The 14,525-nt window shown below is 34.7% G+C and overlaps 1 protein-coding gene across 17 annotated transcripts in view; it reads left to right on the top strand.

Moving 5' to 3' along the window:
* MYBPC1 (myosin binding protein C1) overlaps positions 1-14,525 on the top strand; it is a 378,023-nt gene that overhangs the window by 177,767 nt on the left and 185,731 nt on the right. For all 17 annotated transcript variants that reach the window (XM_044087757.1, XM_044087759.1, XM_044087760.1 and 14 more), the window contains one exon: positions 6,800-6,905. In XM_044087757.1, the coding sequence (XP_043943692.1) occupies positions 6,800-6,905 (106 nt within the window). The remainder of the gene's footprint in view (positions 1-6,799; positions 6,906-14,525) is intronic.

Below are 14,525 nucleotides of genomic sequence, written 5' to 3'. Positions count from 1 at the left end.
CAGCTGCACTAAAAACTACCTTTGAGATGATTTTTAAGTAGCTTTCTTTTTTTTCTTTTTCTTTTGTGTGTGTGTGTGTGTGTGTGTGTGTGTGTGTGTGTGTGTGTGTGTAATGTCATTCCAAGTAGTAGGAGTTAGTTTTGTAAATGATGTTTTTACTCTAAGCAAAGTATATGATATATGATAGTCTGACCAGGAATTCGTCTGAGTTTTTGAGGGCATATGAGGTACACATTAGGTCTTCTAATGGTGGGCAGTAGTTATCATTAACTAGTCTGAATGTTAAAGTGCTAAGAGGGAACTTTCTCCTTGCTTGTACTGGGAGCCAATTTAACTTTTTAAAGATTAGATAGTGATGCTCATAGTGTGGACTGAAATGGTTACAGGTTAGAGATTTGTTTTCTGCCCTTTGTAGGATGTCTAAATAATGGGAAGATTGTAAAGCAATAATAACAGTGGAATATCCAAACCTAGGTAGCAATACATTTATGGTAATGGCCTGTCTGACATCCTTTGTTAGCAAATGTGAAAATCTGTAGGCAGCACTGAGTTAATCACACACACTTGAGACTGTGTCTTAATTTGAGGAAGAATTAATCAAGAACTATCCCAAGTTACTTATGAAGGAAGATGACTGTGAGTGGACTGTTCTGGTGGGTCATTTATTTGGAGTTGGTTAGCATGTGTTATCCATCTGTTCATAACAAAAAGTATAACTGTTGATTTCTGTATATTAAGGGATAGTCTACTAGATTGCAACCAATTCCTTAAGTTTTCAAAGTCATCTTTTTGTAATGTGGTGTTCAGTTCATGGAAAGAAGTACCTGCTCAAGTGACGACTATGTCAGCTGCTTTGAGGAAGTAGGTAATATTAGAAAGATTCCAAGGAATATCATTGATAAACACTAGTAGTGGGACAAAGACTGAGCCATTAGGGAATACCAACATATGATGGTGCTGTATTTGTTTGCTTTACATTAAACTGGGTCTGTATCACATTGTCGCAATGTAAAAATATCGAATGGCTACAATGTCGAAAATGCCATTCAGCGAAATGTTTTTTGTGTGATCCCAGTACAGTGAGGATCAGAAAATTTGCCCTTTCCTCACTGTAGTGCACTCTTGGAGTTGGTATATATAAGTAGCGGGGGATGTGGTGGGTGCAGCCCCCAACAAGAACAGTTTCGCTGAACGGCATTTTCAATATTGTAGCCATTCAACATTATTACAATGCAATAATGTGATATAGATGCCATTAAATTATAGTAAGTGCTCTATGATACAGATAATTACCAAACCAAATGCATACCTCTTCTGAAACTCTACAGAGTTTTATTATTTTTAATCAAAATGAAGTGGTCCACACAACTCAAAGACCCATTTTCCGGTCTATATAATGAACACTTGTAAGTTTACCATTGTCTGTATTTGTACGGATGTCATTTGTCAGTGAAAAAAGGCAGTTGTGACACTATACCTGGGTCTAAACCCATGCTGTCTACCAGACAGAATGCTGGACTGAATACATTATCTCAATATTTGGTCGTAAATAAGTATTTCTGCTAATTTTGCAATTGAGGCAAGGTTTGCTGTGGGGTGGAAGTCATCAGCTCTTTTGGGGGAGGTCAACCTAGGCAGAGGGAAAATGGTAGCATGTTTAAGCTTTCTAGGAATAGTTTTAATGTTAAGGATAAGTTAAATATATGCAAGAGGAGTGATATTAAATATCTCCCCTTTTTTAGTAATAAGGGGTAAACTATGTGAAGGTTACTACTGTAATGACTAGGTAGGTTACTGAACCAGTTTTTGGTGATAGCTTTAAAGGCAAATTGGAGGTAGCTCAGAGAATTATATAATGGGTCCTTGTGGGTAAGAAGGTTAGTGGAGTTAAGGATACTTTGGTAAGGTTTTGGTGACTACAAATGTCATACTGAATTGCATTGAATGTTTCTAGGGTTAGCAATTTCAGAATTCTTCTGTTGTGGAATACTTTGTGTGTTTAGCTAAGTTTAGGCCACATCCCTCAACTGCCTAAATCGTGAAGGAATGCTCCTAATTTGCTCTCAAACGTTTGCTCTATACATCCTAAAACTGGAATTTATTTTGAGAAGTTCTAAGATAATAGAGCCAGCATTTAAAAAGTGTCTCTAATTTGGGGTCTTGCCCCTAATTAATTAATTAATTAATTAATTAATTAATTAATTAATTAATTAATTAATTTTGCTTTGTCAATAGCTCTGGAGGTAAACGTTAGAGGCTTGGTTTTGACTGTATATCAGAATTTCTTTGGTTTAGCTAAACAACATTAATGAATGTATCTAAAGTAGTTAGATTTTACAAAATTGCTTTTGTTGACTTAAACAGAAGTATTATATGTATCAACAGTGGTCAAATGTTGCATTGCTTCTATTGATCCTGGTGTCACATTTTAGGGTCTTGCATCTGTTATATTTGTGTTGGGATACTTCTTCTAGGCCTTCCAGGTCTGTTCTCTCATATTTATTGCTGACAGGATTTCTAACACATTCCCTCTAATGGAGCTCTGAGAGTTCTCACTGTAAGTTCCAATGGGTGGAGTCTAATATTTTTGATAGAATCAAATTATTTCCTCACATTTTAAACAAATGTATATAGATCTAGAACCATAGGTGTTATTGAAGTGTAAATAGCAAACTGTTCAGCACAAGCTATTTTTTATAATGGTAATATTCTTTAGTTTCTAGGTTTTAAACTAGAATTTACAAGTCACAGTTAACATAGTTATCTCAGCAACCACTCAAATTACAACAAAAATACTTAGTAGCACTTTGCCCATCTAGCTGACAGCTTTCATATGAGGCCAAGCAGTTCTGGCTGTGTGACTAGGTTGTTAAGATATTTAGAAAAGTATGACATTTATGACACTATAAATAAATATTACATGAACAGAAGTTAATATCTCTTAACCTGCACTAGACAGAGATCAAATATTGACACAGTTATGTTTGCTATTATGTAAGCTTTAATATGAAATCTTTTAACACTTTGCTTGTAGCATGATTTTTAAATTATTAAAGCGAATATGAACAAGCAATATCTGATGCCCGTAAGCATCAGTAGGATGCAGCTGTAGAAACACCTACAGGTGTTAGCCGGCTGTAGTGAATTAAGGATCATAGTTTTCTAGTTTTAGATGACACATTTTGTTCTGTACAGAAGTTAAGGTTTAAGAAATTGACAGAGCAGTTTCTGGGTTTGTGGTCCTAAACAGAGTTGTCTATATGATTAAATTCTACAATTAGTGTGTCTTAAAAGGGCACAGATATATTTCTTATTATTATATAATTTGGGGGAATTTTTTTGTTGTTGTTGTTTTAGAGAGCAAGTTGAAAGCATAGGGTTGTGATCATTCAGTGAATTTAGGAGTATATGTAAGGCCTGCAGTTGTTTCTGGAAAATGTGTTACAATTACATCTATTAAGCAATGTTTGTTACTTAATTTAATCCAGTACCCTTAATGCAAGGCTGGTTATTTGCATTTTCATGTGGCAGGAGTAGACCAAATTAAAGTTACAATGAAAAATCATTTTATGGTGCTTGGACAGTGAAACATCTTTATCAAGAAAAGATCTGAAGTTAAGGAAGATGGCAAGGGGTAAAATATTAATACCTGTAATGATATTTTGGTGTGCATAACTTCTGTCTGTATGAGTGTCCATTTGGGGTCATTAGCCTTGGTACTGTTACTTTTATCAGTACAATTTGAGTTGAAGAAAGGTTATTGCTGTTATTTACTAGTGAAATAATGTCTCCACCTTGCCTATTTGCTGGATAATTGTCACAGAATATGTTATAGTTTTGGGGCTGCATGGGGGAGGTATCCAGGCATCTGTATGATTTCTAGGAACATTTTAATTTAAGGTATACTTGTGACTATTGTATTATTCTATTAATGCTATGCAGCTTGTGGGCGACTGATAATGTATTGTAGACCAATATCAACCAGCCAGTAGGAAAAATGGTGCACATTAACAAACTCTAAACTTGAAAAACAAAAGTAGCACTGTTGAGCTATAAGTTAATAAATATTATGGTACAATTACCATCTCAAATTGGGAACAAGGCAATATTGTTAAGCATCTTTCAGATTTAAGAAATGTATTAAACAAAGTTTTGTTAAGCACAATAACACCTGTTATGCTCTAGATCATGGTAGTGCAGAAGCAACAACCAACAGAGAACAGAATCAAGAAGCTGAAACAGCTTTAAAATATGTATTATACAACGACCCCCCCATTAATATTCCAAAACGTGCATGCTGATTGGTCAGCGTGCACGTTGTAAATCAGAGTTATACTAATGGAAAAAGGTCCAGTCGCCCAGACTTTTTCCATTAGTATAACTCTTTTTTTACAGCAACGGAGAACACAAGATCTCCGTTACTTTTTACACACTGTCTCGCTATGTTAAACGAGTTTAACATAGCGAGACAGCTTTAAAAAAAGTAACGGAGATCTTCCTATCTCCATTGCTTTTTTAAAGGTGTCTCGCTATGTTAAATGGGTTTAACATAGCGAGACAGCTTTAAAAACAGTAACAGAGATTCTCCATTGCTTTTTGTTAAAGCTGTCTCGCTATGTTAAACTCCTTTAACATAGCGAGGCACTTTGTAAAAAGCAACAGAGATCTTGCTTTCTCTGTTGCTTTTTTTACAGCTGTCTCGCTATGTTAAATGGGTTTAACATAGCGAGACAGCTTTAAAAAAGCAACGTAGATTCTCCGTTGCTTATTTAACGCTGTCTTGCTATGTTAAACTCCTTTAACATAGCGAGATAGTTTGTAAAAAGCAACGGAGATCTTGCTTTCTCCGTTGCTTCCACCCACAGCTCTGATGTACTGCGTAAAGATATGCACGTGCAGTACATCAGAACTGCCACAGAATACCAGACAGCTGTGGAAGGGCAGCAAGGAGGTATTATACAATGCCATTATTTAAGAAAAGTAATTATTTTTGTTCTTAAATAATGTTATTGTATAATAGCAATAACCCACTTCTGGGTGTGGGTAATGCTTGGATTTACCCACAGTTGTCTTTGTTTGGCTACTCGGGCTTCATCCTCGTGACCAAACCACACCAACCGTGGGTAAATCCAGCATTACCCACACCCAGGTGTGGGTTATTGCTATAACACACTTTGCACTGCCACACTTATTTCTTATGTGTGACAACATGAAGTATGTTACAGAGTTTAAATCTGTTATAGGGTCAAATATATACTTTTCTTCTAGCCACTGCCTCTGAGCAGCACAACATATTTTATAAACCTCAAAGCTATAAAGTACTTTGTACTGCTGCAGTTTCATTTTACTCTTTTTTGTCTATCATGTAGTATATTGGAACAGCTAAAGCACCATGTACAACAAATAATTTTAAAAACTCTTGGTGCACTGACCCCTTTTTCCCCTTAGTCTTTAACTGGTAGTACATGGAGCAGGAAAAACTCTATGCACACAAATAATTATGATCTGTTCTCTTCAGTCATAACCAATTAGATATATTTCTCAACATGGATAATAAAAGTCACATCTGAAGCTTTGTTTCAGTCTGCACTTGAGTTGAATGCACTGACATCTGTATCATGAACATGTAACAACCTGGTTATGTTCAAACAAATGGTCATAATCCTCTATATTATAAGCAATCCTTCTTACAAGTAAAATGAGTTAACTGATAGTTCCACTATGCTGCTTTTTGCTTTCTCAGTTATTGAAGCTGTGACAAATTTGTCATGTGAGTTTAGTGATCCAGATGTACCAAATGAAATACTTCATGAGACATATATAAGCACTGCTTTCCACATAAACCTTTTTTCTGCTCTTATGTCCAAATAAATTCATTTCTGTAATATTTTGCAGGTCATAGACTTGTAGTAAGGTGACCAGGATTCTTGGTGTCATACTTTTCCTGTTAACAACATATCCGTCAAGTAACTGCAAAACAGAACTGACATGTAACTAGCAGCAAAATACTGAGTAGCCATTTTACACAGATTCAAGTTGTTTATTTGTACTTTGCTGACCAGGTTTGTCCCATTAAGCCAATGGCATCTTTTAAGGAGAGAACAAAGGTATTAATTCTGACCAGAGGGAAATTTGGCCAGACCACCAGGGAACTTCCCCTACTCTTTTTGTTAAGTGTCACGGGATCTTTTACATTCACCTGAGCTAACACCAACTCAGGCAGATGGGCTTAGTTTAACATCTCATTCAAAGGACAGATCTACAGAGCCTCAAGTACTACTTATGCTTTGACCTAAATATAGGTCCAACTAATTTATTATCATCGTTACAAGGCAGGAACCAGTGATCCATAAAATACAGTGTGCCAAAAAAAGAAGAAAAGCTCCACATAACATTAATAGTACATATAAGAAAAAGCACAATATACAGTGTATATACAGTCTCAATGCATGGAAATAAATATTAAACACAATGGTACAAATTATTTACAAATATTACACATCAACATTGTGTACAATTTGATCATTGAGGATGGAGTTATTCAGGTAGGGTAGCAGTTTTGATTGTTATTTGTTGGAGTTTTGTAGGCATAAGCAGTTGAATTCAGCTTAATGAACTTTATCTTGTAGTTCTGGATGATTCAGAGCAAGTTGCTATACAGACAGTCCCTGAATAAAAAAAAGGCACATGAGCCTAAAAAGCTCACTTGTGAACAAAAAATAAATGAATAAAATGTTGCACTACTCAGAAAATAGTTATCTTACTCATGAATTTTTATAACTACTCTTAATTTTAACAGAGCTTCCAGTTACGATAACAAAGGAGTTACAAGATACCTCAACATATGTTGGTGAAAGATTTGAACTTGAATGTGAAGTTTCAGAAGAGGGGGCCAATGTGAAATGGTATGCATTTTACAAATTCTATTTTTAAAATAATATGTTTACATATGAAAGAGAAAATTTCTCCAGGTATTTCACATGCAGTATATCTTATTTCAGCCTTTTGTTCAAGGTATTCTAAGTGATACCTGCTACAATATATAACCGAGAGCAGTTAAACAGTTCTTTTATATATTTACTGCAAGACAAAAAGTATTGTTACTTACAATTGTGTTGATGAGAACTGATATCATGAAGATATTGTTTCACTTCATAGTAAGTGGATTTCTAGACCAAGTTTGTATAACCTCCAGTGACCCTTGGTGATGATATCCTACAACTGTTCAGAAGGACAAATGTGTATAATGATATCTGAATTCATAAAATTAAGCAAATTTGTTGCAGTACATTGTTTACTAAAGAAACAATTGTTTTCAGCCCATGTACAAAAGCATGCCCGTCCCAGAATAGATTACCATAATTTATGAAGGATATACATACCAGAGCACATGAATACTCTATAATCATTTCAGATCAACTATTTGTTATATATATATTTTAATTGAGTGTATAAGTATCAGAGCTATAGTAATAAAAAAGCTTTGGATTCCATACTTTCTAACTTCACTCCCTTGGAATAAACTCTTTCAGTGAGTGATTCCTTCTCCTCAGTTATACTCACTACTTCTACTTCCTGTTTTGCAACACTTTCAGATTGCAATATTTCACAATACAACTCCCTTCCTTCCACTGTCTCTGTCTGTGCAGGCCACCCTGCCACTAACATATTTCTTAAATGATGTAGACTGTTCTTCTCTCTGTAATCTTAACCACTGTTTAGAATCTTTATGGCTTTGTAACACTATTCCTTGATCTTTATTAGACTTGTATAGTTTTATGAGTATTTCTGTTAGTTCACAGGTTCATAGGTTGGTACTAGGCTATCAGCCCTAGGGCCTATAAAAGCCTAGCCATAACAATTTCCTGGATATTTCTTACCACAATATTTGCTACCCCAGCACACTTTTCTGGGTTAGGTAAATGTGTATCTGTAGGCTTATTTGCTTGCTGGCTCCCCTCCCCACAAATATAAGTTGCCTATCAAAAAAATGTCTTCACATTGCCTCCATAAAATCCTTAAAGTGAGGAAAATATTTCCCTATTATCATATCATAAATTAAATTGGGAACCACTGCAACAAGACGAACTATGTTCCAAACACAGTTTATATCTCTAGTTCAGTAATGTGATACTCTTTTCTGTTTCCATGAATTCAAACTACTTCTCCTGCTTTTCTTGTATCTTCTTTTTGCATAATACCCTGTCATTATTATCATGACCATACTGCTGACTCTAGTAAACACTGCAGCTGTTTGTTACAAATGTAGCAAATGGCTGATATAGTTTATACTCTTCCTGCATGGAGAGCTATGGAGCTAATGTTTTAGTAGCAAATGGCTGGTATAGTTTATACCCTTCCTGCATGGAGAGCTATGGAGCTAATGTTTTCGTTTAAAAAAATATTATTTTTAAAATGTAGCAAATTGCTTCCTACAAATGTAGCAAACAGTTGCTATAGTGTATACCCTATCTGTATGAAGCACTACAACACTTGAGCTGCTTGCTGCAGTTCAGAATACACAGAGAGTGATACAACACTCAGGTTTGACCAGAAATGCAATGCCATCTTTTAAAAGCTCAGATCAGGGTTGGCTGATCAAGCCCCCCCCCCAACACTCTGCATCCAGGGCAGCTGCAACTCTCACCCAACTCTAGATATACTACTGATCTTGTTTATCAGGTTCTAACCCAGTTTAAAAATATCTCTTAGTTCACTTTACTAAAAGCTTACTGTTTTATTAGGAGAAAATGTCTAGCAATGAATCTTTTATGCATAACATCAGCTGGGATAACAATGTTTTCTTTAATATCTCATAGTCCCAATAATCAGTTTCCTCTGTGACATTGCCAGCCCAGCTATCTGGAATTTTATTAATAATTCTGTCATTTGTGAATATTGATATGATTTATATAGAACTGTATGTTATCTACTGAGCTTCAAAAATGTAACCACAGCATACCCTGCTGGAACATAGAAGATTAACTTGCAAAACTTAAGAATAGTTGAGGTTAAGTTACTTTATAGCTGGGCCATAAACAAAGGGTCTATATTAGATCACGCTTAAAAAAGCAAACTGTGATTAATTGACCCTATGTAAGCAAAAGCTTACAATTTCGAACTGTCAGAACTGCGCCCCCCCACACCACCCCTACTTAAATATACCAACTCCGAGACTGCACTACAGTGCTGAAAATGGCAAAGTAATGAAGCAGCCAAGCAAATTCTTTCCCAGGAAAAGAATTTGCTTAAAAGCCGCTTCGATATTTTGCTGTTTCAGGCTTTTGAGTTTGACCAAAACGCATATGAAAGAATGCGTCTTCGGTCTTCTAATAGGGAACCTAAACAAAAGATGTTATCTCTCAGTTTCAGTTCAGTAGCAAACACAATGTCTAGCGCTAGAAAGTTTTCTATTGTTTTGAAAGAAAAGTAATTACTGGGTTTAAAATGCGTTTTATTGTTTTACAACTTCAAAGATCTGGAAAACATCTGAGAGATGTGTATTTTTAACACAGAGATGTGAAATTCTGTTAAGTTTCTGTTTAGCCTGGGAAATGAAGTCAGGTGACAAAGAGTGATGTCATCCAAGTTGGCCAGCAGTAATGTTTGATATTAATTTGGAAACTCTCTCAGAGAGAGATTGTGCATTTTGTATTTTGTCTTTGACTTGGAAACATCCACTCATCATCATCATATGCACTTGCCTGTCTGTAAGTAAGATTCAGGGCATAGTTTCTCTCTTAGAGATAGGCAGGAATATAGTAGAGATTAGTTTAGATGTTTTCTGTATTTATTTGAGACTGTCCTACAATGTTGTTTTAAAATATTTCCTGTGAAAAGAATATTACAAAATACAACATTTATTATTCTATATACTTTTATAACGTAATACACTTTAATTTATTGATTTTACATTGGATTTAATTCAATAATACACTTTAATGATTACATTAAGCGTTGGCATAGGTGTAACATTCATATTTATAGATATAACTGGCAATTTAAATGTTTCAATTAATCTAAGCAATGTTTTACTAATTTAATCAACCTTAAGCAATGTTTTGCATTTTATGTGGAGGTATTGCAATAATTACATACTTTTATGGTCTTGGCAGTGAAAATCTTCAGAAAGATCTGAAGTAAGGAATGGCAAGTAAAATATTAAACCTGACTATTTGGTGTGCTATTTCTTTAGTGCCATTGGGGTCATACCTGTACTGTTACTTTACATACAATTTGATTGAATAATATTGCTTTTACAGTGATAACTCACCTTCCTATTTGAGGATATTGTGAATAATGTTTGAACATGGGGTCCGCATCTGATTCAGGAATTTTAATAAGGTACTTGACTATGTATTATTCATTAATGCAGCGGCACCGAAATGCATGTACCATTAACCAGCCATTGAAAAATGGTGCTGTACAAACCTAAATGATATGCAAAAATTTGACATAAGTTATAAATTATGTACTTACCACTAATTGGGATTTGTAAGATTTAGATTTAAATATTACAATTTTTTAAGCATAACATTACTAGTTGGTAGTGCAAGAAACCACGAAACGAATCAAGATGAAACAGTTTAATGAAACGACCTAATTTCAACCATGCTGATTTAGATAATAATTATATAATCAAAGTCCAGCCCGCTTTCATTTATCTCTTTACAGATTGCAGTGATATTTTTAACTCCTTAAGGTTTAACATGCCAACTTTCATGGAACTTACATTCAAGCTTTATCCGTATGTTAAATGATTTAATGGAGACATTGTCAATCAAAAGATTCTCCCTTTTCAATCCAGCTATCTTTAACTAGTGAGCAAAGCAGCCAGGATCTGTTCTTTCAAAGCTGACACTTAAAATTGTATTTCATGACCCCCATTATATTCAATGATAGTCATTCGTCTGAATCAAGTATATAATGGAAAAGTCCATGCCCGATTTCCTTAGATAACTCTTTACTAACGGAAACACAGTTGTTACTTACATCCCATGTTCGGTTTAACTAAGAACTTTAAAAATACGGAGATTCCTATCATTGATAAATTGCATGAAATCGTTAACATCGACACTTAAAACACAACAGAGATCATTGCTTTAGTGATGTAATCCTTAAATGTGGGCATAGCACAGAACTCTTTCTCGGCTAACAGTGTTTCAGTTAAATGGTTAACAGGAACTTACCAAAAGAGATTCTCCGTTATTGACTCCTGCATGTTAATTTAATAGCGAAAGTTGAATAATCAGGAATTTTTCTCCTTGCCCAACCTTACTCGTATTGGGGAACAATCCCCAAATCCACGTTGGAAGGGCACAGAGGATATACATCCATTATAAAAATAATGATTGTCTAAAATCCTTTTAAATGCAAACACTTCTGGGATGGTAATGTTTGGTTTACAAGTTCTTTGTTGGCATGGTTCACTTGTGCTAAAACACCAACGGGGTAATCAGCATTCACCTGATAATGCAAAATTTGCTGATACGTATTTTTATGGTCACTGATGTTACAGAGTTAACTGTTAAGTCTTAACTTTTCTCTCCACTGCTCTGAGCCAACATATTTTTACTCAAAGTAAAATACTTTGTATGCTGCTTTCATTTTACTTTTTACAGGTTATTGGAAATAAACAATGTCAAAAATAATTTAAAAATCTTGTCATCCTTTTCCCCTTATCTTAATGTAGTACATGGAGCAGGAAAATCTATGCACAATAATTGATTTCTCTAGTCATAACCTTATTTTCTCACATGGATAGTCATGGAAGGTTTCAGTTGCATATTGAAGCACGCATGTCAGAAATGTAAACCTGAATGTTACTTCTATCCTCAATTCTTCATTCTACCACTGGTAACATTGATTGAAAAATATTCCTAAATTTAGTTTTCTCACAAAAAGCTTAAATTCCCGGTCAGTCACATCTAGTGGAATCTGGTATGAATTTCATACCCTTTGAAATAATAAATTCAGGTAAACTGGGTGGTCACTTGTTCAAATTTGAACTCTAACTTCCTTGCACATTCATTGGCAGACAGTATCTGCCATCATTTTCCAACAACAACCACCCTGAAAACAGATCCACCTGTTGAATATACTAGAGAAATCTGATAGCCATTTTACCGTCTTCTTTTTCTACTTTTTCCATTCCTTTCCATCTTTAAAACATTCCTCATTTAGATATTCACATAATTTTACCAGAGGGAAATCTGTTCAAACCTTTTCTCCAAAACTTTTTATTATGAATTACTTATACATTCCTTTCCCAATGCAATGGCCTGTTAACTTCATTCAGCATATTTTTAACATATCTACTTCTTTACTTAAGTCAATTTGTCCCATTGGTTGAATAATAGTCCTTTCATAAATCCATCTATTCTTCGATCTCATTAAGCATTACACTTATTTTAATCATTGCATTCAAATATGAACAACATAAACTTTTTGCCAAACTCATCAAACATGTCATTACAACCTATGGGAGTTGAAATGAATGTACATAATGTTAAACGTTGTAATGACATGTTTGATGAGTTTGGCAAAAAGTTTATGTTGTTCATAATTGAATGCAATGATTCTAAAATAAGTGTAATGCTTAATGAGATCGAAAGAATAGATGGATTAATACAAAAGGATGTATTATTCAACCAATGGGACAAATTGTATTTTAAACAATATGAATACGCAGAAAATATGTATAAAAAAACATATGAGAGGAAATGTAAAAAGTTGCAGAGAGATTTAGTACAATACGAGAAAGGAATTGCCTATAGGTGGAATTCTAATAATGTTAGAAATCATGTTGTGGAGAAAAGGTTTGAACAGTTCTATCTTATGCAGGTGGAGAATATACTAATAATGAGGAATGTTTTAGAGATGGAAGAGGGAATGGAAAACAGTAGAATCTATTAAAAGAAAGTTGACATATGATTTCATCAATATTCCGATATTCAACAGGTGGATCCTGTTGTTCAGGTGGTTCTTGTATGGATAATATTGAGGGCAATTCTTGCCAATGAATGTGACATAGTGCACAGTAGTGGGAGTTCAAAATTTACAATATAGTGACCACCCAGTCTTACCTGAATTTTCAAATATTTTCAAAGGGTATGAAATTCATACAGATTCCAACTTAGATGTGACTGATACCCTTGTGGAATTTAAGCTTTTGATGAAAACTAAATTTAGGAATATTTTCTGAAATCAAAATGTTACCAGTGGAAATCTGAAAATTGAGGAAAACATTATTCACTCCACCCATGTTAACACTTTAACCTCCTTGCAGCTGGTTAATACCCAGTTATATTCTCTTCACAATAATATAGTATGCAAGAACAATGAAGCATGGTGAATGATATCTCAGAGGTAATTCAGTTACTGTGTGATAACAATGTGTATATCATCTGCTGACAGGGAGAAATAGTCTTTATGATCAAGATAAATATACTAATAAGATCTTTGAATTATTGAATAATTCTTCACAATATACACCCTCTTCTAAATGAAGTAACATTGCCCACCAATTGATTCTTATTTAGAAGAATTTATAGTGGAAGACAGAATTAGTGAGGTTTGTACAGATTTTGAAGGTGGAGTTCTATCTTGACCATAGACGGGATCCCCAAAGTGCATAAACATACATAATCCTCCATTTTTACCCATTATTTCGGAAGTGCTAGTAAGTCTTTCCTTTTGGTCAGGTTATTCACCACAAGCTCAAACACATTTACAATGTTGTGAGCACATTATTAAGGATTCCTGGGAGTTTGGCATCTTTAAGAAAGGATTGTGGTCCTCAATATTATTTGTCACTATTGATGTCAGGTTTATTTTCCTGTATCCCTAAAGAGGATGGGCTTTCTAGGTTCAATAACAGTGCCTATAGTAAGTGGTTTGGGCCAGGATGAAATTTCACTTTGATGGAATTCATGGCCATTGTTTTACATAATTACATCATTTAGGGGAGCATTATCGGCAAAACTTGGGTAGCCAGGCATGTATTGCTATTTATGCCAATCTGGTCTTGTTGGATTGGGAGACAGAGTTTATACTGCATTGTCATGGATGTTCACATCAAGAGATATCAGATACCTGGATGATATTTTTATTCTATGGGAGGGTGAGGAACAGGTGTTATTGATTTCATGCTTATCAATAACACCTGAATATCTTAAATTCACTCACCAATATGACCGAGTGGTATTATTACCTGATGTTTTGTTTATAGTAAAATGATGAGTTTCAATGGCTATCCATAGGAAAAATACATTCAGTAACGTATCTTACAAATAGTCTACAATGCACCAAAGTGCATTGTTAAGGGACGTGCATCCGGCTGCGATACGACCTAACCCCATGCTTGTGAATTGGATCACATAGGGCAGTTATTCATTGACAAGGGATATCCTCTCAAGATGATTAAGGATATTATTCTTTATGTTAGTAATGAATGGGCAAAATACAAACCTCTTTTAGGGTAGGTATTGACAAAACATCACTGGACAATGACATGACCAATAAGA

The sequence above is a fragment of the Protopterus annectens genome, chromosome 11.part0, assembly GCF_019279795.1.
Source record: "Protopterus annectens isolate FY-2018-M chromosome 11.part0, PAN1.0, whole genome shotgun sequence".
Lineage (NCBI taxonomy): Eukaryota > Metazoa > Chordata > Ceratodontiformes > Protopteridae > Protopterus > Protopterus annectens.
The sequence above is the reverse complement of the archived record's forward strand: the minus strand, read 5'-3'. Positions and strand labels throughout refer to the sequence as shown.